This window comes from Drosophila suzukii, chromosome X (assembly GCF_043229965.1).
Source record: "Drosophila suzukii chromosome X, CBGP_Dsuzu_IsoJpt1.0, whole genome shotgun sequence".
NCBI classification, from domain to species: domain Eukaryota; kingdom Metazoa; phylum Arthropoda; class Insecta; order Diptera; family Drosophilidae; genus Drosophila; species Drosophila suzukii.
The window spans coordinates 7,124,249-7,148,009 of record NC_092084.1 but is presented as its reverse complement, the minus strand read 5'-3'; the positions used below and the strand labels follow the sequence as shown (position 1 = coordinate 7,148,009).

General features: G+C 37.7%; 1 protein-coding gene across 45 annotated transcripts in view; it reads right to left on the bottom strand.

The window, feature by feature from the left end:
- trol (terribly reduced optic lobes) overlaps positions 1–16,235 on the bottom strand; it is an 85,998-nt gene extending 69,763 nt beyond the window's left edge. For 44 of the 45 annotated variants that reach the window (XM_070997315.1, XM_070997328.1, XM_070997330.1 and 41 more), the window contains exons 1-2: positions 16,167–16,235; positions 15,205–15,521 (exon numbers count right to left, since the gene is read on the bottom strand). In XM_070997315.1, the coding sequence (XP_070853416.1) occupies positions 15,205–15,360 (156 nt within the window). In that variant the 5' untranslated portion in view covers positions 15,361–15,521; positions 16,167–16,235. Of the gene's footprint in view, positions 1–15,204; positions 15,522–16,144 lie in introns of all 45 variants that reach the window. The other variant, XM_070997316.1, reaches the window with a different exon arrangement.
- Between the last annotated feature and the right edge of the window lie 7,526 nt (positions 16,236–23,761).

Genomic DNA, 23,761 nt, shown 5'->3' with positions numbered 1-23,761 from the left:
TTGTTATAACACTTAAGAACCATAAATTCTTAATATTCTCCTTGCTAATCCCTATCTACTTATTAAAATATGTTTTCCCCAAGTGCATTTGGGATCTTTAGCAGGTTAATGGGGCCTAGGCCAAGAAGTGCTGCCATAATTAACCCTTTTTGGCCAGAGAGTTCGAGCTGCTGTGCATCATGGCGTTCTTTTTTTTTTGTTTTTGTCTGAAACCCGAGCTCAATTAGAAAAGGCAAGTTCAGAGGGACTAGCGACTACCGACTACCGACTACCGACTGCCACCGGCACCATTTTCCAATCCAAAATTTTCACCGGGAAAACATTTTGGCTTCCTGTTGCCGTTGTTGGAGTGCTTCTGTTACAATTTCATTTGACCGACAACAAAAACATCGGGACAACAGACAACACACAGACTGAGAGAGTATCAGTTAAAGTTTTGTGTCGGCAGAAACATTTCTGTGGCCACGTGTGTATTCAGTTTTAATTTCTCTAAACTTTTGCAAGTTTTAACTGACTGCCCCCTCCCCCCCCTTCCAACTACCGCAATTTGCAATCTGACCTTTTAACCCCTTGGCACACGGACCCCCCCGCCTCCATTCCATGCCGGAAAACCGGGAAAACCTGGCGAGGCGACCTTGTAACCACAGCAACAGCAAGGAACACTAAAATCGGGGGATTCCCCTGCCCTGTTAACCGAAAGAAAGATTTCAAATTTGCCAAAAATCAAGATTGCAGCACACTTGAATTCGCGCATGCCGCCATCTATCATCATTTGCTGGCATTTAAATGTCACTATCCGTTGGATTACTATGATTATTACGGCAGTAAAGATTTATTTTCGTAATGTTAAAGAGTTAACTTGTGAGGAAAACCGATGAGTGCAACAGGTGCTTAAGGTAGCAGGGTCTTAAAATCAGTAAGAAAAATAGAATTATTGGATAGTTTTTACAATAATGCAAGGCAGTTATCATTAGTTTGTATTAGAAACTATCTTAAATGTTTACGAGGGATATTAAAAGTGTAAATATAAAATGTATATGCAAACATTATATGTACCTGTGATAATTACTCTCGGTAGCTCAAAAAATAGGATTCTAGATAATGTATATTATACAAATATATACCTATGTACATATATGACTGAAGATTAGTTTCAGCAGATAGCTGCAAGTCGGCCCAACCAATATTGATTATTCATCACGAAGGCAGCTCAAGGAGGTGACCATTATTCTTGGTAGCTTATCGTCTGTCTGCGGACCCCAAATAGCAAAAGGTGACCGCACGACTGACGTCCGTCCATCCGTCTGTTGTAAGAGTGAGGTCACCCCGTACTTGCCCATGGGCCACATTTTGCGATAATACTAATACCCATCAGCGATCAGCGAGATTTATGCAAACTCCAGGCGACCAAGTCGCGAAACTGTGTCATTTGCATCCAACCCAGCAGTCAGTCGAACAAAAAGTTTGTATGGTTACACGCCTTAACCGACTAGATGATATCCCCTACTGAGAATTCGTTGGAACTTTTTTCAAATGTCCTTCATAGGGGTTGGAAATGGATAACCAAGGTTTGTAGTTTAACTATCTCAAATTACTGTTTAGTATTCGGTATTCGGTATGACCTTTTTGATGATTTCCGAAAAGGTGACCCAAACCCTGCACTTGACTGATTCAAATTTGACTTTAAAGTGGCATAACTTAATCCCTTTCTACTCAAACTTCCTTTAAATTACTTTAAAGTCCATATATTACCATTTTTTTAAATAAAGGTATACCTCAAATAGTTAGTGTAAGTTCACAACTGACTTTTGTCCCGTGAAAACACCCACAAAATTAAAAAAGTACCCCGTAGAGCCAGTCATAAGTGCAAAAAACTAAAAATATAAAAACGAGTAGACCGCACAGAGTTGGACTCCCAATTGGATGATGTCATAGGCTCAGGGAGCAAAAATGATATGACTATCCGCTTAAATATTTGCCGCATAAATCAGATAGCCAGTGGCACAAAGTGCAGTGTGGAGTGTGCAGTTTGCAGTTTGCAGAGTGCACCAATCATTATCATCGGTACCCGAAATCCGAAGACGAAGACGAGGACCCCAGAGGCCATTAATCAAAGTTCGGCCATCAAGATGTTAACATCGAAATTACACAGTCATAAAACTGGAGAGCCAAAAAAGAACTGCAAGCGAGTGGAGCGACTTTTGGGGCTTTTGGAGAGCGCTTAAGCCAGCCAAATAAGTACAGCCTCCTCCTTCCTTTCCTCATGCAAATATATATACATATTTTATATATATATATATTTATGTATCTTGGTGGGCGATGCAAATCGCAAATGGCAGAGCCGCCGGCGGGTGACGCCGCATGATGCAGTACACAGATAAAAACGCAGTTCGATATAGTTTTAATGGGTTAATGATAAATCAAAAAAGGCATATAGATGCATCATACAGCAAAACCTCTTTACAATGCATAGAACATCTGTATCCGTTAGGGCAGTTATCGAACTACTACATCATTATATTATTACAGTTTTCTTTCTGTGTACGTCATCCATAAGAATGCTGCACCACCAGCGTATTCTGCACCACCGAGTGGGGCAAGATTCAGTCGACATGGAGCGTGTTTAATTGCGTGCAATTTGTTTTAGACACTCCGCGGCTACCTAAGCCAGACACTCACAGTGGAGATTGGCCAGTGACGAATTTACATTTTACCTAGATAAATAAAAAAAATTACTCCTTAGAAAAGGATATTGCAGCTCAACCAAATTACCCTTATCTGGTTATTTTGCCTTGATTTACACAAATGAGAATTCTGACGTTCTCATCTGAGTTGATAATGTTCTTAAAAATTTAACGACATTTTTTGAGTTGGAAATATTTTCAATATACTTGAATCAAGTTGAACTGGCGGTACTTGCATTGTTTATCTCAACAACTAAAGTTGTATACTTATTAAAAAGTTGTTGAATAAACTCAATTTAACTTTTCTCTTCTTACCATTTTGTTCTGATATTGAGAACATTGAAGCCGAAATGTACTTACAAGGATTTTAAGAAATAATGTTCTTAATTCAAGAACAATGTACTTGAATAATACAATAATACAATAATAATTTGTAGAAAAAATTAATTTTTATATAGATAGGATATGAATATTACTTCTATGCAACAAAGCCCACAGAAGAGTTATTCTTTTTAATTTTTCCCCTATTCCAAGGGCCCACTGTGGCCGGCGATCTGTGTCTATGTGGGCCAGGCTATATGTTACAGCCACTCACAATGGGCAGACGGTCGTATGAAAATTTTTGGTTTTGCATTACAGCAACTCATTAGGCACGCACAGACGCCGTGAGACGACAGGCGAGTGACGAACGACAAAGGGGCGGCGTTGGTGACGAAGGCGCCTCGTTGTAGGTCAGCACGACGGCGACTGCGCTGCAGTTGCACAGCACTAAAAGCTGATTACTTTGCATATTAATAGCAGCAGATACCAAAGGTCAAAAGCATATTTTAGTTATTATATTATGTATGTAGTTTAACATTATTTATATTATTGCTTTAAAAATACCTATAAAAAATGTATTATATTCGTTTCGAAGTCAAGACTTCATTTTGATCAAAAACAAACCATGCCAAAATCCATTACACTCCCTAAAATAATATTGATAAGTATCGTCCTATTTTTTCTCAGTGTACAACGTAATTGCGTCTCGTGGAGTGCTTTATAGTTCAGTCGCTTTTTGCCGGTTTTTCAACTTGATTTTCTCTTAGTTTTGTTTGGGTTTTCAGCTTTTTTAGCTAAATGCTTTTTGTGCCTCAACTCTAAACTTAATTACCTGGGAGTATGTACAGATATATGGAGGCGGTGGGCACTACGCATAGTCCGTAGTCCGTAGTCCGCAGATTGTTTAATAGCCACATCACTTTTTATTTTATTATATTTCCATTTCAATTTCGTGTTCCCAACTTCCTTATGAGCCGAGTCATTGGCACGTGTACCATAAGTACTTAGCCAAACAAATTTATGATGACTCAAATAAGTGTGTTTTGAGAAACGAGACTTGCAATTTAATATTGGGCTTAATAAAAAAAAGGTTTAATCTAAAACTGTATCAAAGCCATAGATCTTCAACTTTTTTGACACCAAATCACAATAAGAGAATTCGAAAAATGAACACAGAAATAATATGGTAGTGATAAACACTTGAAAATTTCCTTTATGGTAAAACTTAAGGTATAATTCTTGTAGATATAGATTATCTGATTACCAATTTCTTTCTGTGTAGCAAAAAGAGCCGTGGAGAAAAGCTAAAAAGAATTTGGCTGCGAATTTGGCCGGTGAAGCCGGTACAATATCTATAAATTAAATATTGACGTAGCCGGCGGTTAACTTATCGTAATCGTATCGTATCGTACCGGCGGACTTATCGTTCCCCGCTGACGACACCGACCTCGGATCGGGCTTATCGCCATACCCAGATATTACCTCATCGCTCGCTAATCGTAAAAAAGCCGAAATAACCGAACTACCTAGGCGAGGAATCAATCAAATGGCCCCAAAAACATTTTTATTGCTGACCAATTTTGTACCAATTGTCCTGCCTCTCCAGGCTCTGGTATTTTTTTATACCCATGCCTGTATTTATTTTTTATTTATTCTTCATTTTCGCCGTATGCAAAAGGCGTCGTGGAATGAGCAGAGGAACTGTCTTGGAAGCGGCATAAATTATCCGGCTTAGGCCATTCCAATCGAAGTTTGAAGACTGTCTGCCGGGTTTTTTTTTGTTTGTTTCTTTTTTATTTCAATTTTTTTCTAAAGCTTTTTGTCTGGGCTCAGCAATTGCGACGTGTTTGGCGCACCAAGTGGGCGTGGCCATTATGCAAAGCACGTTTCCCGATCCAATCCGATCCCCAAACGATAGGCCTATATGCTCCCGATGACCAAAAACAGGGGTTCTGGGAAGCCAAGAGCTTCACTCTGCATTTGGGGGATCATAATGACACTAATGTGGATCAGATAAGAGTGACTTTTATGCATTACTTGCCTCAAAAAGAGTTGAGAGCTTATGAGGAGTAGACTGAATATACATAGGTCTGGTACTCTATATAAATAAAAGTAGAAAAATAGGAAATGAATTGCCTGAAAAACATAACAGCATCTCAAAATCTTATACAAATTATTATTATCTTATTATTTTTGAAGTACTATTCCCAAAACTAAGTAGAATAAATCCTCCCAAACTAAGATTTAAAGTTTCACCATAATGTCGCAGTGCGTAAACTCTTGACTGCTGTTGTTGTTGTTTTGGCGGTGCTAACCAAACTAACCTAAAAAAAAGAACCAGGGAGAATATAATATTGGAAGATGAGAATGGGCTGGCATTATGTGGGTAGACTAGATGGAGGTGACCTCAAGTGCGGCACCCAGAAAACAAAAGCCCGCCAGCTGCAACAAAGGTAACCTCCTGCAACCCCGTGCCCTCTCCCTTACTCTGTCCCTCTCGCACCGTATGGCCATCTCCCTTGCTCCTGGATGCTGCAGTTGTTGTCAAGTGCAACGTCATCCTGCTTATTAAAGGTATTACAATGCGAAAGGGAAAAATACAAAATAAAGAGTGCAACATCAGACAACAAGTAAACGTAATTACAGACTCTGTTACTTTTACTGCCTGAAAATCTGCTAAGATTTTACACTGAGAGAAACTAGTGTCACTACTATTCAAAAGTGCATGGCTACTTTATGCTTTTGATATTGTTCAACTGGGTAAATAAAAACGTTCTAAACTGTTATATTCCAAAAGAGTAAATTATTTTCTAGAAAAATTATTTTTACCATTAATAAAAGAAAAATATTTGATTATTTTTTTGGTTATGAAAAACATTCATAACTTTATAATTAAAGAGTTTAAATTATTTTCTATCAAAAGGAATTAAAATCAAGAGAGATATTTCAACATTTATACATGAATGTAATATTCGTATCATATCATATCATATTAGATCGAAGTTCTAATAGAGTCCTGAGATATATTTCTTCTAAAGACTTTTATAACTAGAATACCTTTTCCTAACACCCCCCGATTTTGAACAGTGCCGTTGTTGTCAGCTATAGGCCTCCTTCTCATTGTCACACACAAGAAGATATAGTATTCAAAGGCAGGGGGCATAGGGGTCTTGAGAGGGGACAACCTCTTGACTTGCGGCTTGTTGATTTCTTCTTTTCTTGGAGGGGCCATGAAGGGACTCTATTTCGAGAGGGGGTGACTGTGTGTGGACTCGACTCGCATTGCTGCACATTTTCCGCGGCACCGTCAGCAAAACAGAAAAGTTATTTCTTCTATGATTCCAACACTTGAACTGCATTAGCGTAAGCTGCACCTACATGGGCATAGCCCCCCAAAGACATCTTCTATCCATCATAACTGCATAACTGGGTCTGAAAAACAGCCTCGGGCTCAGTCTCAGTCTCAGTTTCAGTCTCTTTACAAAGTCTCCTCTCCAGCTGTCAATGCATCAATGGCTGTCAAACTGCCGATGGAGGTCCAAAGTGCGAGGCTTTTTCACTCGACAGCCCTGTCACCTGGAAGGCCACTCGCATAATATACCATCCTAGACTATTAACATTAGCCATTTGGCAAGTTCTATGACCCAGAGAAAAACCATTTGCCAGTGCTTAAGAGCAACAAGTTATAGCGAAAAACATATATACGTATGCTTTTTTATGAAAATTTCTGAGAAAATGTTCAGGTGTAATGAGGTAGTTAACTTAAACATTTCGAATTAAGTGTAACATGGGGTTAAATGGCAACATTACCATATACACTGGGAAAATTATATTTCAATTTATAAGCGTAATGAGCTTTAAAGATTTTCAGTTGTATATATTTTATGCTTCTATAGTTCGATTTGAGAAAATCTAAATTGTGATGTAGTTTTGCCTTGGTAGGCACCATATATAATTCTATCCATCTTCTATCTTAAATTATCTTTTAATTTAATAGCACTTCTATCTTTTTATCTTTCCTTCTTATCTATCTGCCTATCCCTAAAAATTGTGACCAATGTCTGCGGGATGTCAACTTGGAGCTACAAGGTCAAGTTGCTGTTGCTGCTTTTCTGCTTTTTCAGGCCGAAAAAAAAAATAGAAATCGTTGCCGTCTGAAGTTTATACTTGGTTTTTTGTTAGGCTATTTCTATGTTTTCTTTCTTCTATTTTTTGGCGGCACGTTTCATTTCAATAAGAGCAACAGCAACACACACACAGAAACAGGAAATAAATCAAGTTTGGCTTTTGGTCAAGAGTCAGCGTTGTTGTTGCCCGGTGACAGCGACAAATATTTGTCTTTTGACAGCTAATGGGTCTCATTTAGTGATCGCCAGAAATCGCTGGATCAGGGGATATGGGAGATATAGGGGCGGCTCCCCAGCGTCAAGCAGTCTGTTTGCCTCTTTTGCCTTAAAATCTCGATTCAAATCGAACCGAATCGAATGGAAATAGATTTCGGTTTGCAAATTCGTTGAAATCGTCACATACCTGAAAAATGGACAGAGAAGAGGGTTTGTTAATTGAATTATTAATGCATAAATCAATAATAGCGGATAATCGCTATAATGATGCGCGGTGATGATCGACGAACTCGTTTCCGTTTTGCAAAGAAAAAATATTTAAATGCAGCTAATCCACATCCAGATTTGTCATACAATTAGTCATTTAAAAGGTTATGATGTTTCTCATCAAGTGGAAACATTTAATTTAATCTAGAGAATATGTAACAGTCATGGAAAATGCGGATTACATATGATATGATTCTTGACTGGCTTAATAAATTCTATATCTTGTGATTTTATTAAATCTTCAGTTCTTAAATTTCTAAAAAAAAAAAAGGAATACTACGTTTCTGAGTAATGGAATTCTTTTCCCACCTCAACACTTAATATACACATGTGTCTATTTACCCGTGATACCATTCATTCACAAGAAACTCGAGTTCCGATTCTTATTATCAGCTCCCCAAATTCCGTAGAACTTTCGCCTACTTTTCAGCCTGGCGCACATTGCTGAAATGAAATCCGATTTGGGTAGTCTGGGAATATCAGCTGATCACCTAGATATCCAACACGCTCCACAGAAGCTAATGAACTTGCGCTAATGAAAGCGCTGATCTGGGCAAAAAAAAAAGAAACATTTTCTGCATTGGACACCGTTTTGCTGGCGAAAAGAAAACTGAATCGGATGGTTATGGAATCTGATGGGCTCGTAGGGAAATATGTACACAAATACACATTGCCCACACCCTGCTCCGAATATTTGTGGGCTTAGTCAGTCCTCAGTTTTCAATATTGGGCTCAAAGCAAAAAAAAAAAAAAAAAAAACCAAAAAGGTCTTGCTAATGGCGTTGATAAGGCAACTAGTTCTGGCCACAAATAAAATAATCATAAACTGTGGCAGCTTCTGCGGGCAAAGTCGACGAAAAAAATAATCGAAAAACCTGTTTGGTTATAGTGACGATCTCACACGATTTTGGTCATGCAAATGTCAGCCGCATATGCATTAAATTAAGATTCATCAGCACACGAGTGCCGGCAGTTTGACAGCCACAATATATATATATATATATATATAAAGCCTGTATATGCATATATGTATGTACTCCGTTCCCGATCCGATCCCGTAACCTGGTCTCACTATCAGTCAGTTGACACCTTATCAACTTGGCAACAACATGAGCATCGAAAACTATGCCACCTATGTATGTGGACTCTATATCTTATCTGGCGGGTCTGGGGTTTCTTCCAGATATACCCGTGGCTTACATAGGCGACTTTGTATGGGGAACATTTTTCTTTAATTGACTGCTCCATTCGCCTCTTTTGGCGGCTATTAGCTGAAACCTCTGCGCCTTTGTTCTCCGATGAAATATCAATAAAGTAGCTGACACGCCGAAAATATATAAATATTTTATGTGGCATAGTAGTTCTCACCTCGAAGTGCGAACACACTTAAATTCCTAAGGGTATTTTGATCAATTGGCAGAGAAACTTGTTATCGAAAATCGATACTATCGGAAAAACCAATTGAAATCGCATCGATTTAATTAATTCTCAAAAAATTTTTCCGTTTGTCAGTCAAGAAGTCTATAATTTACTTACACTTCATTACGTTAAATCATTAGAAACTAATGGTCAATTAACATATTTTCGATCTCTTTTATCATTGTCTGCTTTAATCTTTAATTTTTAATGTGCTTTATTTAATTGCCCTCCTCGAATGATTAATTAAGGCTTGTATAGTTCTTTATTTGATTATGTCAAATTTGTTATTAATTTAATTGCTTATCTCTGTTATTTATTTTATTTGTTTGCTTCCAGAAATTTTGGTTAAACATTTGTAAAAACTGTCTTTGTATATATAAATAAAAATCAAGCTTAAATATTGTTTGATAGCCGCCGAAAGGCCATGACAAACGTATCCAAAATGCCAGAGATTCAAATGGATCCCAAATTTAATCGAATCGAATCGAGTTGAAAATCAAAGTGTTTGCGAGCTTATTAAAGCATAAATATATGCAAGTCGCGTAAGGCAATGGCAAATTAACTGAATTTGCATAATTATGCATCATTTTTTGGCTTGTTTGATTGCTGCTTTTATGCTTTGTTTACTAATTAATTGGCTCGAACTTTGGGGCAGTTTGAAAGCCACTGGAGGCGATTTGGAATTGATTGTTGAATTTATTTCACCATTTAGGCTTTGGCAGCAATTAAAACAAATTGAAATGATGTGGATTTCCATTGAAATGGGTGCCTCCTTTTTATTTCTCTTAATTTTTTCCCCGACTCCGTCATGCTCCGAATCATGATGATGCAACTCCATTGGCATCGAAATTGGGGAGACGCCACATGGATATATGTATATCTCGATCGCGATCTGCGGCGATGCTGTGCAGGCATTTTTTAATTTCCCCCGAAATAAAAAAGCGTTTAAGATTAATGGAGACGATTGCCAAACAGAAGCTGATGTCACCCGCATAGTCATAATTTTTTTTTATTTTTTTAATTTTTTTTCAGAGCCCATCCCAATTTCCGTCGCTCTGATTATGATTAACGATTAGGACGCAAAGAATCTGCCATTTCGATCGATCTGTAATTGGCAGTCGATTCCGTCAATTGAAAAATCGCCCCAAGCATTTCCGCTGATTAAGCCCAAACTCCCTACCATCGTTCGACTCCGAATTCAAATAAATTTCACTCATTAATTTGCCCCTGGAGTTTAAACCCGTTTTATATCTTCTTTGGAAATTTGTATCTATTTCTGTTTATCAATCAGGTGGCAAGATATTTTTGTTAATCGCTTTTAACGATTTGAAAACGTACATCAACTTGATACCAATATTTTACGGATGCTTTGATTAGTAATCTATAATAATGTGAAAAAAAAAATTTAAGAAAATCAATTTAACTACGCATACAATAATTTGAATGGTAAAGCATTTCAACGTGATCGGTATGCTATAATCACTTTCAAACAATGTAATGAAAAGCATTTGCATCCTTTTCCCTATTTGTATAACCATCTATTTTGATGGGCAATCTAAATCAAAGTCAAACAATCTTAGAACCGAACCTCTATAGCTTAAATCACCTCTATCGATGGGCCCTGCGATGCCGTGAATTTGGAATGAGACCTACCCAAAAAAGCCGATTGCCTTGCATACTAAGTTTTGCGATGGGATCATCATCTTGGTTTCTTGGCAGACAATTTCCTAAGTTTTATTATCACTTTTTCGCATAAATAAAAAAATTTAAATGCAATTTTCAAACACATTTTAATGGCGTCATTTGCGCGTAAAATGTTGTTTTAGTTTTTGTATGTCTTTTGTTCAGTAAGATTGGGATGATGACACAATGGGCATATAAATATATATATATAGTCCACCCACACTGCCTCCTGCATATGGCAAAACTTAGAAGGCGAATTGCGACAGTTTAGAAATTTTCCCATCCCAAAAATGCTGTTAATGGGTGGTTGGGTGATGTATTTTTTATATTTTTTTTATTTTCTTGCTGCTTTTTTCTATTTTCAACATTTACGCAATGCAATATTCAAACAATAATTGTTCATATGCCGGGGACAGACTCTATATATACATATATAGTATATTTGTGCCCCCACAGACGCGCCATGCAAATATTAAATTACAAAAGTTGGTTGGGGCTACGAAGTGAGAAATGAAAAGTCAGGCTGAGAAATTGGTTTACCCTACACTTTGGAGTTATTTTTCAATGTTTAGTCTATGCGGCAAATAGTTGAATGGATCACTGTTCACCTCAATTTCTACCTATAAGTTTGACGAGCAAATATTTCAAATGAATGCCAAAGAACACGAGTATCAGGTGTTAGATGCAAAAGGGGTCGAAGGGGTTTCGATTTTCACGTATTTATCAGTAGATTGGATTCTTTGCTATGCATTATTGCCAAATATGTGGGGGTAACAAAATCTATTTCTCTTATCATATAATGTTCGATTGGTCATAATGAGAACCTCTAATAAAATTTGTTTTTAAATATTAAAGGTATGTCTATAGATAGGTAAATCGATATATAAGATAGTTTTAAAGTGTCAGTTAAAACAAAGAGGAAACTCCATTTTTAAAGGACAATTGCGAATTGCATTACAGGGTATTGCAAGACTTGCCTACTCCCAACTCCCAACTTTCCTGCCCCGCCTCGTGTTAGAAACTTTCGTCTCTGGTATCTTGTCGCCATCTATTTATAAATGCTTGCCTCATAGCCAACATCTCCCCAATTGATTCCCCGATTCCCCTAGTTTTAGCTTTTTTCCTTACAAAAATGCATACGTCAGCCAGGGAAAATAGATTCCGGATCCGCACAACCGAACCGCCGAGTCTGGGAATCTGAGTATCTGAGAATCTGAGAATCCCGACCAGGTCAGATTCGGATGCCCTAATGACTAATGGTAATGGAAGCAGCCTTCTCCTCTGGCAAGCCAATTTGACAAAGTTAACACTTGGCGATATCGCCAATCAGCATTATACATAGATATATGTATGTATATGAAATAGTACTAAAAAACTAGAAATAGGAAGTTAAAAAACGAGTCACCAGACACTTGACTCGCACTTCGCACATCTCGTATGTACATATAAACAGTTTTAAGTGTGCCAGTTGTCCCTGCACCACGGCCCCGCCCCCTATCGAGTCCCCGCCCCTTGGTCAATGGCTGAACTTGAGCTCAAGTGGGTGGAAAAGCGGGGGGTGTGCGTTAGGCAGCCTCAGTGTGATATTTAAACAAATGCTCGCATGACGCTTCCACTGAAAATTGCATGTGATCGGTATGCGAATGTACACAGGTACACAGGGAGAAAAGGTTGAGAGGGGGATCTATGTAATATACTAGACTTTTGGGGCAACGCATCTTGAAAATATTTCCCAAATTTGGATTATTCAGATGTCTTTGTGTTGATCTTTCCGTTTTTGTAGTAGGTAATATTGATTTGATATGATATGATATAATATGATATGATGTGATATGAAATGATATGATATGATATGATATGATATGATATGACATGATATTACAATAATGCAAAATATCTTATTAATGCGACATTATCTATGTGTATGATAAGTTTAAGATCCCTCCTTTAAGGCCATTTTCTCAGTGATCCAATAAAGCCAGAATGGCTGATATATAGGCAGCCGGTCACATGTGTGATCGAGGGTCCAACATCTTGTGTCCATATGTTGCACAAACAAACAATCGAGGCAGAAACCGTGAAGACACGAAAACAGCAAGAAAACACAAAACAAGGAGAACGAACCGAAGGGAATGTGCCAACGGACGCATCTTTACACAGAAACCCAAAGAAAAACAAAGAAACCAAAAAAAACATAATCCCAAAAGCTGAAAAAGAAACCAAAAACGATACGGCCAAGTCGAAAAAGATGCGAAATGAATATTTTTCTCATCCGTTTGGTTGCCGCCTGCCGTTTTTGTCGGGGCTTGGGTGCTTTAATTTTCCTTCTTGTTTGCTCTGCAGTTGTTGTTGATGATGCAAATATTTTGACAGTTTGTTTGACAGATATCGGGGAACACATATCTGAATGCAACTCGGGGGCATGATGAGCGATATAAGCCAAAAGATGATTTGGGGGAAAAGGGCATAACCTTGTTAAGCCGGGGAAGGGCCATCGAAAGGGGATCCCTCTGTATATGCAAGTATCTCCATCTGTCGGTGTAAACAACTCAATTCGGTTGCCAGGCGAAGATCAGTTCAAACAGCAGAAAAACCATATGGAAAAAGTTTCACATTTCAGCTCTTAAATAATGTAATTTCGTAGATAATTGCATGGTTGCACATTTTTCATTTCTTATTTCAAAGTTTCATTGCATATTGTTTTAAAATTGATCTTTCTACATATACCCTAAGGCATAAATTATAATTTTAAAGTGCAAATTAAGCAACACTTATTTCATTACAAAATGATTACAAATTAGTTGCTTTAATGTTGCGAATTTTATTTTGATAGTTAAATATTTTTAACTTTTTAAACATTTTAAGTTGAGAGAAACTATAATGACATTATTATGTCATGCCAACGACGCTAAAATAGTTAGAACATTATTGATAAAAAGTATTTTTAGTCTTTCAGGAAGTACCAATAGCTCAACCAAGCACAGCTATCAATCTTGAACGGATAAAACCCAAGATAACCGATATCTGGCACCTTAAGTTGCCGGGCCACCTGATCGTATGCGCGATTTCCGATGACCGGCAATACGCATACGCCGGATGGGCAAAAGCGGAGTTTGGAGGATGGAGTTATCGAGTTGCAGGGCAGCAGTGACCTCGTTTACAGTCCGTTTCGCAGTGGTTCCTTCTTGGAACTGTGGGTCCCCACGATAAGCCCCGAACCGGCGACATATATGTGTACAATGAAAATACATATGTTCGAATTTGGCCTCATTTACGCAACTTCCGATGTGATAAAAAAGCGTGAGCGCTGCAGCAAAACAAATCGAATCAAAACAACAGTCGACAAAATGAAGTAGAGCACCAAAACTGTCCAGCAGGTACTTGAACCCATAGAAAATCGGACCTTCTTATACATATACATTCGGTGATTTGAAATGTTAATTTAGGAAATTATTTCATTGCAAGACAACGTCTGTGGGCAACATGTCATTAACACGCGCTGATAACGCCCTATCATCGCCGCTCATTATGGTGGAAAAGCACACAAACATACACCGACCAGAACCCTGCATATAGATAGAATTTAGAACTGGAACAATCGACTTCTCATAATAATTGGCAAAGAGGACCGAACACAATCGCATCATTCAAAGGCCGCAGCTGAAGTCGTTTCGAATTTGGAAAAAAAAAGAAATGAATTCAGCGTCTGTCTTTTCGAGACAGTGATAACCCCCGACGATGACCTGGGCTCAATGCCCAAGATGAATTTATTTTTTTGGCCTCTGGTCAACTCGAAATCCGGTCCTTAGCAGAGCGTTCGAATTTCGAATTCCAAGCACTTCCTAACTTTTTATATATGCCAAGGGGGAAACTATTTTCAAATCCACTTAAAATACCCTCAGGGCATCAATATATTTTTATGCTAATCACAAAGCTCGTTTTGTTTTTCGTCTTTACATTGGGAAAATAATATGTGTGTCATGTAAAATAGTTCAAGTTCGTCGAGGGGCCCCGAGTTGTGTCATCCGAAATATAAGAGATCGTTGGTTTAGAGATCATAAAATGGAAGTGGAACGGTTGAGGGTAAGTGAAATGGGTCTTTGAGATAATATAATTGCCAGATTATTTGGAAGCGGTATAGACCTTAGTGAAGCATTTAATTAGCTTTTTAAAAAATCAAATGTATAAATTGTATAAATTCCTAAATTTACCAACTCGTGAAGCAAAAGCTTTTAAATTTAATTATATAGCACACAAAGGGCTAGATTTTTTTGGGAAATTTCAGCTGTCTATCGGTATGCAGAGTTTGAACCTTTGTCTTGAATAGTTTTAGTATCCGTTTTATAGCCCCGATCAAGGTTCGAAGACCTCCGAAACCGCCTCAATCAATGCAAAGCGGGCGACAGCGAAATTGAAACGGACGCTACGAGTTCCCCGATTTCGCACATATCAGATATCGTAGTCGTAATACCCCCAGGGAAACTCACCTTGGCATTTGTCAGCGGTACGTGGCAGGCGTTGAGGACGAAGACCACAACAAGGAGACGCAGGAGCAGCGACCCCGTGTGACCTCTCCGCCCGTTTCTGATTCCGGTTCCGACCGAGGTCGCGATCGCGGGCGCTTGGGATCCCGGCGATCCCATCTTCTTTCTTCCGGGGAACGGATGCTACGACGTCTCTGGTATATTTGGTTTCTTTTGGCAGCTATTTGGGTTTGGTATAGGTACTTGTGTGTGAAGGCAGTTTCGGTTCGTATTTGAGTTTGGTTTTAAACGGCTGGCAGGTTGTTGTTTCGGCTATGGCACTGCACAGAGAAAAAAGCCCCCCGAAATATGTTATTAATTTGACATTGTGCAGTGATTAAATGATTTTAAAATAAATCATTCTGATTTAGATTCTTCTGAAAGGATATTTTCTCCTGGCTTGATTTTTTTTGGTATTCTTAGGGAGGTTTTTTCTCGGTGCGCCTAAGAAAGGGTAAACACATCGGAGAGCACAGAAACGGGACACGTTTCCCGATATCAGCAAAAAGTGTTGACTTTGGTAAAACGAAAAGCTCGAAAAAAAACCCGAAACCTTCCAGTCTCAGAAGTTCCTCCGAAAAGGCTGGAAGATCCCCGTTAGATCTTCGTTTTCACTCCTAGCTGATGTTTGTTTTCCCCCTTCTTTTCCCGAGTGCCACTCTTTATTCCCGTTAATTCTGTTTCACACGCGCGTAACACTGTTTCTTTTTTCGAAAAATAGCGGTTCCTTTTTCGGATCACAGTTGCAAAAAGAAGGAAAGGAGCAAAGGAAAGGTGTTACTGTTATCCTTGAACCGATATCACCAGGATAATTTCTGAAGGATTTCTTAAAATTTCGGCACTTAGTGGATGTGGGGGCACTCAAAAAAAAATCAACGCTCCAAAAAGAGAGTCAGAGTCACACATAAAGCAAAGCGACAGCGCACCGTGAATGTGCGACCGCCTGGAACGATGGCGCGCAACCTAATGTCTAAGAACCGTTGTCGCGATTCCCATCGCTGCCTCTGCTCTGCCGGCGTCGGCGTCGCCCCGAAGACGCACGAAGGCCGAAATCGAAAACAAGAGAAAATGCTACAGGCGATTGTCTCGACTATTAGATACCCGTTACTCAGCCTAATTGAGTGCCAGGTGGTGGAGATATGCTTAGAGCAGCTGTGATTTTTTCACTAACACATTTATGGTGTGCACTCTCGATTGATTTGCAAAATACTGATTATTTTTTGATTTTAACTTATTAATGAATAGTCCGGCCTCAATAATTTTTGGCTTGCAGATAGATATTGATAATAAGACGGGTTTTAGTGCTATAGGCCTTTGTGGGCGTTTTGAGTTGCCAAGTCCCAACACTCAATAGTTTCCGAGATATCAGCGTTCATACGGACGGACTCGGCTAGTGATCCTGATCAAGAATATATATACTCTTTGGGGTCGGAAACGCTTCCTTCCACCTGTTACATACTTTCCGACGAATCGAGCATACCCTCTTACTCTACGAGTAATGGGTATAAAAACGAGACGGCAGCCGAAGCGTTTTGCGTGCTCTGGTTATTGTTATAACGGCGCTTAATGGCCGATGCAAGCCTGTTGCGTCGATTGGATGCACCGCTCTCCTCGTTTTCCTTGCCGTTCAGCGCTTTCTTTCTCCCTCTCTCGCCGCCCTCGCCACTCACATGCGTGGGTGTCTTATCCTCCTTCTCCTTATCCTTTCTACTTCTTACTAGGGCGTCAGGACTTGAACCAAGGGGGGCAGCAAATTACTGTAAAATGTTATGATGGAAAAGTAAAACAGAAAGAGACAGTCACAAGGTTAATTGTATTGCCTAAAATGGTAAGACCCCCAAAAAGTTAAATCAGCACCCGCCCCTGCGCGCCCCTCTCTGTCTCTCTCTGGGTCAACCGATAAACAAGTGAAAACCGTTGCTCCTTGCTCTCTTGTCACCTTTTGTTGTTGCTGGGGCAGCCGGTTTGCAAATTATCCCTCTCACTCCCACGAAAAACAGCGCTCACTTCTCACTTTTTCCTTAATGTTCTTTTCATTCGACACTCAAAAAAAATTAAGCGGCTTAGAAAATGTTGAGGCTGTTTTTATTCTAATAATATTCCAATCTTAGAAGGAATTTAATCAATCAAAAAATTAGGATGGAAAAGTTGCCGTCACCCAAAATAGGGTTGCTAAACAAACGAAACGATCATGTAATGCGCGAGAGAACTCCAAATAGAAGGGAAAACACTATGAAAATTCAGCTTTTATAGCGTTTTTCTTTCTGGATCCCAGAATATTTGTGCTTTATGATTTTTTCGGAATGCAGAAACTAAACACTAACACCAACAATGGGCAAAAAGCAGGTGCAACAATCATCATCGTCAAAATTCGGTCATCGGTCTAAAATCATCTCGTCGCAAGTTCACTTTTCGTTTCATAGTAGCAGCACAATTCTAAAACGTTTATTGGTCATGATGTTATTTTGGTCGTGATTTAAATGCTTTGTTCAAAATATGATTTTAATTAGTTTTCTTTTGATCGAAGCTCATTTAATGCTACATTCTTGTGTTTATAGAAGCTAGTATGGGTTAAAACATTGAGAACAAGTAAATAGTTAAGGTTGAACTCTTAACTTTTCGATGTACATATATCCTGACATATTTAGACATTCATCACGATGCAAGTTTACAAGGAAATCCGCCTGAAATGGGGCTTTAGAGCTTGGCGGCTTTTGCGGTTAAGTCAGTTGTCAACCGGTCATAGGTCATGGGCTACACCTGCCGCAACCCGTGACCTTCAGCCCACATCTCCCCCCACCGCCATCCCCAAAAAGACGGCTTCCCATTGGCGCCTGACCCAAATGACATCCGAAAACGACGCATGCGTGTGGATGAATTGCCGGACTTGGATGCCGACGCCCCATATGTTGGACCAATGGACACGTTGCTATTTTTCAGAACCCCCTCCCCAAAACAATTGGGTTATTCTCAAGGGCCCAGGCCCCCTTTCACCTCCTTTTCGCCCTTCCTCCCGTATAGTCTAAAGTGAAATATTTAAATAGTGGCGCCCCGTAAATTGCCACAGCTTCCGTTCGCTGATAAGAGTAGGGTCCAAAAATACACACAGAAAATATGTTAATTACGCCAAATAAAATGATGGCAATGAACTGGCTACACTTGGGGAAAAAAGGGGACAGCCAACAAAAATCGTCCATTTTATTTTCAATTCCTATAATTAAATCGTCTAATTAAAAGTACAGTAACAAGTTCAAAAAGTAAGAGATATGTAAACACAAAAATCGTTACACAGAAAAGTACTCAAATTGTTTTAATGAAAACTGTTAACTCTCATATTCCATATAATAAACAGACATTCCCCAAACATATGACAAATTTGGGACTTTATTACCATCTATTTTTCCAAGTACTACATTCAGTTAATATTCGGGCATGTGTGCTCTGCAAGCTTATAAATATAATTTGGTAAGTCAAAAGGTGGCGATAAGGGATCGCAATGTGTTCATTGAAATTGGAACAAATACCGAAACAATTATAATCATCAATCTGGAATTCTATATACAAATGTTCAAGGTACATATATAAGCATACATTAAAAGGTTATCCGTTATTAACGGTGTGAAAACCTCAACGACATAATTTTTCATTTCTCGAATACACCACAGTCGAGTGGTGAGTACACTACTCTGTTAGCCACTTTCAAAGACAACAGCTGCCGACAGTTTGAGAGGCATTGCAGAAAAGCTTTTAGCCAAGTCAATACAATTTGGTTTGTAAAAGCTTTTAAAATTTTTACACTTTTTATATTATTTTGGATTATTATATATTATTTAAATGTAACACTATATGTATGTATGTATGTTGTCATTTAAAGGCAAGATGACCCTGAATGAAGTCCAATTAATCAATTATGAAGGGTATATAAAGCGATGAGAGATCGAAACTTAAATCTATTTATGTATAGATTAGTTGGCGACCTTAAGCCTTACAGGTATTACAAAATAGATTCCAATAGGTTAAAGCACTGGAAAATATTTTATAGTTCCAGTTTTGTACTACTTACATAAGAATTAAATAAAAAATTTGAACTTAAGAACCTGTTCTAACTTATGTACATATAAAAATTGAATACCTATATACATGCCAAAAATGATTGTAATCGTTTGTCATTAAAAAGTTATAGCTAAATAATACTCAATATTTTGCAATTTAAACGAGATTGCACACCACATATAGCAAATTAGCTGTTTTCACTAATAAGCCACCAAGCCGCTAGGGGCGCTATAAGCTAGTTGGCGCTATAGACTAGGTGGCGCTATAGGCTAGGTGACGTTACAGGCTTGGTGTAGCTACATTTTTCTAAGATCAGTACATTTAATAATATTTTTATGATAAATATTAACATTAACAGAGTTTAAACTATATATAAAACTTTAATAATCCTTAAGAAAAATCGTGTTTATTTTCAAGGTCAAATGATGTGAAATATCTGATAAGGATAATTCATATAAGTACACCGTTTCTAAAGAGCATAATAATAAACATAAGGGTGATGTTAGCATTTATCCCGTGGACAAGGATGCGAATTTTTCATCCCCATTTCCAACCCCCCTCATTTTTGCACTCACTTTTACATTTTCCGTGCACTTTTTTGGCTTTCGTTACGAGTTTTACGCTAAATATTTTCCTCCCCCTTTTTCTGGCCAAGTCACGTGTTTCGCAACGGCAACTTGTTGGCCCTTGTAAAAAGTGTGGCAAGAAGAGGGAGTGATTTACGTTCGCGCGTCATATTCTAATTGAAAACTAATTGTGGCTGTGAATAATTTAAAATCAAGTCTATTTGCATTGCACGTATCCTTGCTGCACGTATCCTTGGTAGCCGGAAAATTGCTGCAAAAATATTAATAATCAAATACGGAAAATATAAAAAAAAAATTAAACAGCTAATGAACTGTAAAACGGTTATTAAAATGCACATGATTTTACCAAATCCAATTATAGCTAGATTACAATGAAAATCTTTGCAACAAGCGAAAAATTATTCAAACGAATAAAATGAAAGATTTATTTATTAAAATTAAAAGCTTAAATTTATACCTAATATTACTGTATTTTAAAGAAGAAGCAACCCCCAAAAATAACTCATACGACAAGTATGCTGGGCAACAATTTAATTTCATCAACTGCTCGCAATAAATCACAAACTAAAAGTCAACATCACGTAAAAGTAATAATCATTTCAAACGTCACGCAGCTATTAAAATATTTTAGTATTAAAAAAAAAGGAAAATTGTTTTGAATGTCCTTTTATCTATAAAATTAAACGAGTTAGTTTATATATATTTACTTATAGCCTTACAAAGGCCGCTTAAATTTCCGATGAATAAAATATACAGAGCTTTGGGTATGAGTAATAGCTATGAGACAGTAATTTTTTCTTATTTATTTTGTATTTCTACGAGTATAATTCACCTGCAACTGACATACAGGCCAAGTTCTAGGGCAAATGTAGCGCTATCTTTTCCAATCAACCAGGCTCCTGTTCTCCAAATTGACAGACGAAGATGTACTTAAACCAATTTCAAGGAAAGTCGGTTACGTGGAAACCCCAAGAACAGTTTTTCCCCTGAAAAAAACCCAACAAGTGGCGGTTAACAAGTTGAAAAACTGCAGTTTGCATAAGGAGAAGCTCCAACCTTCGGTGTACAAATGGGGGGAAAAGATGTTGACATTTTCACCCCCATCTCTCCCAAAAAAATTTCACCTGCCCCCGATTGTTGTGCAATTGTCGGGGAAACTGTTTGTGTGCTGTGCTGTTAGGGAAAAGGACTCGTTTTCTTGTGTTGCTAAAGCGTTTGCTAATTGTTTAGCTGGCTTTCTTTCATTTATATTTTCACTTTCTTTTTTTTTATTTTTTTGGCAAGACCTTTGGCCAGGGCTTTTAGCTTAATTAAGGCCAGTGTGCCGGCTTTTGTGTCTCCGCTACCCGCTCATCAATACGCATCTGAGGGCATTTTGTGGCATTGAAATTTAATTTCGTTTCATTTCGCATTTCACATTAATTAAATTGACCTCCTTCTGTGCGAATTTGGGGGGGAAAACTGCCAAAATGTCAACGGCGAAAGTTAAAAGCCAAGGGTGGATTTGCAGATAATACAAAAATTGTAATTCTAGTGGGGGCAAGGTCTATTCAGCGATTAACAATTGTCTGGAAAAGATTCTTAGGGTTACTAAGAATCAAGTCAAAAACTTTTGTAAAAGCATGAAAAATAAGGTACCTTAGATGTTTCCATTAAACTGGACTTAAATTTTTTCCCATTTTTATCTTTTCGTGTAAGTTTGGTTTTCCAAAAGTATTTGCTAAAATCGGTAGCAATAGTTGTCGGATAACCATTCCCTGGATAAATGGGAAAATTTGCTTCCTTCTTATCTTAACTTGCCACTTTTCATAAGGCGGCCATAATCCTGAGCTCTGATCCCCAGATGCACTTACTCCCGTTAAGCCCAGATTACTTTTGATGATAGCGCGTGCCCTGTGCTTTGCAGTTGGCCACTTTGAAATCCCCGCACTAATAATAAATAACTGGAGACGATGGATTAATCATCAAAGGAGTTCAAAATAGAACACCACTGCCAAAGAAATTATGTTCCTTGAATTTGGATTCTTCGGGTGTTCCCACGCAGAGAAAATTCTGACGTTCTCATTTGAGTTGAAAATGTTCTTAAAAATAGAACGACGGTTTTTTAAGTTGACAATTTTTTCAGTCAGTAGTAGTATCAAAACGTTGTTAAATTATATCAATTTAACTTTTTTCTTCTCACCACTTCGTTTTAGTATTGAGAACAATGATACCAAAAGGTACATACACTGTTTTTAAGAACGAATGTTCTCAATTCAAGAATTTTAAATATTTCTCTGGGTGCTTTTAAGTTCACAAATTGAGGAAAAACAACTTCTTTTTATTTTCCAATTTCGTTTCAATGAGGTACTGATTAAAAACATTTTAATTGACTTTAATTAATTCCCCAACCTCAAGCAAAGGCCATTGTAAAATGACCTACAATTGCCGTGGAGCGTACTGAAAGATACAAGATAAAAACGATAGAATATAAGATAAACAGCCGGCAAAAAGACAAAGAGGGCCGTTGCTCTTTTTTTCCTGATGGCTGGCCGAGCTTAATCATTAATATTTTTGGGTTCTGTTTTTGTTTCGCCTTATATTGCATGTGCTTTTTGCTTTTTCACGTTAGCTAAATACAGATCCCCTATTTTCCGCTAAACGCCATTGTTTATGTTTATTTGCCGCTCAGTAATTAAAAGGCAATCAAAAGGCAAATAGATTAGCGAACTGGGCACCTCGGACACGCCTCCAAATACACGAAAACCACCCACTTTTTATTGTTTTATGGCACTGAAAAAATTGAATTTGAAGCCCTTATATTCTTTAAATTGAAGAAAATAGATATTTGCATTTATTAACAGAGTTTATTGTACAATTTTGGTAATATATATTGAGCCCTTTGGCTGTACTACAAATTAAAATTGCTAATTTTGTAGCTATTTTGTTGCCTTTTCAAGTACAAATAAAAAAAGTAAAGTAAGTAAAAAGTAAATCAATTTTTTTAACTTTAAATATTATTTTTCTGTGTGAAAATCTTGAGACTTGTCAACTGCTTGGCCCAAAAGCAGTAATAAAATGCCGAGGAAAAGCGCTTCACTCGCTGCCTGCTAATAAATTTGGATGAAATCTAAACAAAAGCAACGCAGCAGCAAACTAAAGCAACAGCAACTGAGCAATAAAAAATTGATTTTTCTCCCTGCCGGCGCTTTGTTTAAACAAATTTTGTTGCCAAACGCAGCACAACTGACAGTCATAAAAAATATATATGGCCTGCATGTCTGAAAGGGAAAGAGATTCAGGCAAATATTAGGTATTTTCGATACCCTGTAAGAATGCAATGGTAGAAAAAACTGAAAAATTAATCTAAAAATTAAAATATTTTTTAACATTTTGCTTATCATTGCAATTATTATTTATTTTTATTCATTTACAGTATTTATAAGTAGAATTCAAGTAGTTACATAAATTAATTCCAACACTTCTTTTAAATATCTGTTTTAAAACCATTAACCATTTAAAGGTAAAAATATTCAACTACAAAAGGTATAAATACTATCATTCCAAAAATATTACAAAGCTAAATATCCCATGTCTCATAACCCCAGCAACTTGAACAGCCAAATACTCCCTTAAATAACCAAATAGATGGGTACCTCAAAGAAGTGAACACTCGTGAAGCATAAAAATTGGGCAAATTGCCCTGAACTGAGGAAATAGGAAAGGGGTTCGAGAATTCCGGGACAACAAAACGGTCTTTCGGAAATTAAATATGATCGAATTTATTTAACTAAAATGGCCATATGGCCCTGACACATGTCAGAACAAAGAACTTAGGCTAACAGAATGAAATAATATTAGTAAGATGGATTTTGTGATTTTTTTGATAACTGCAAATAATT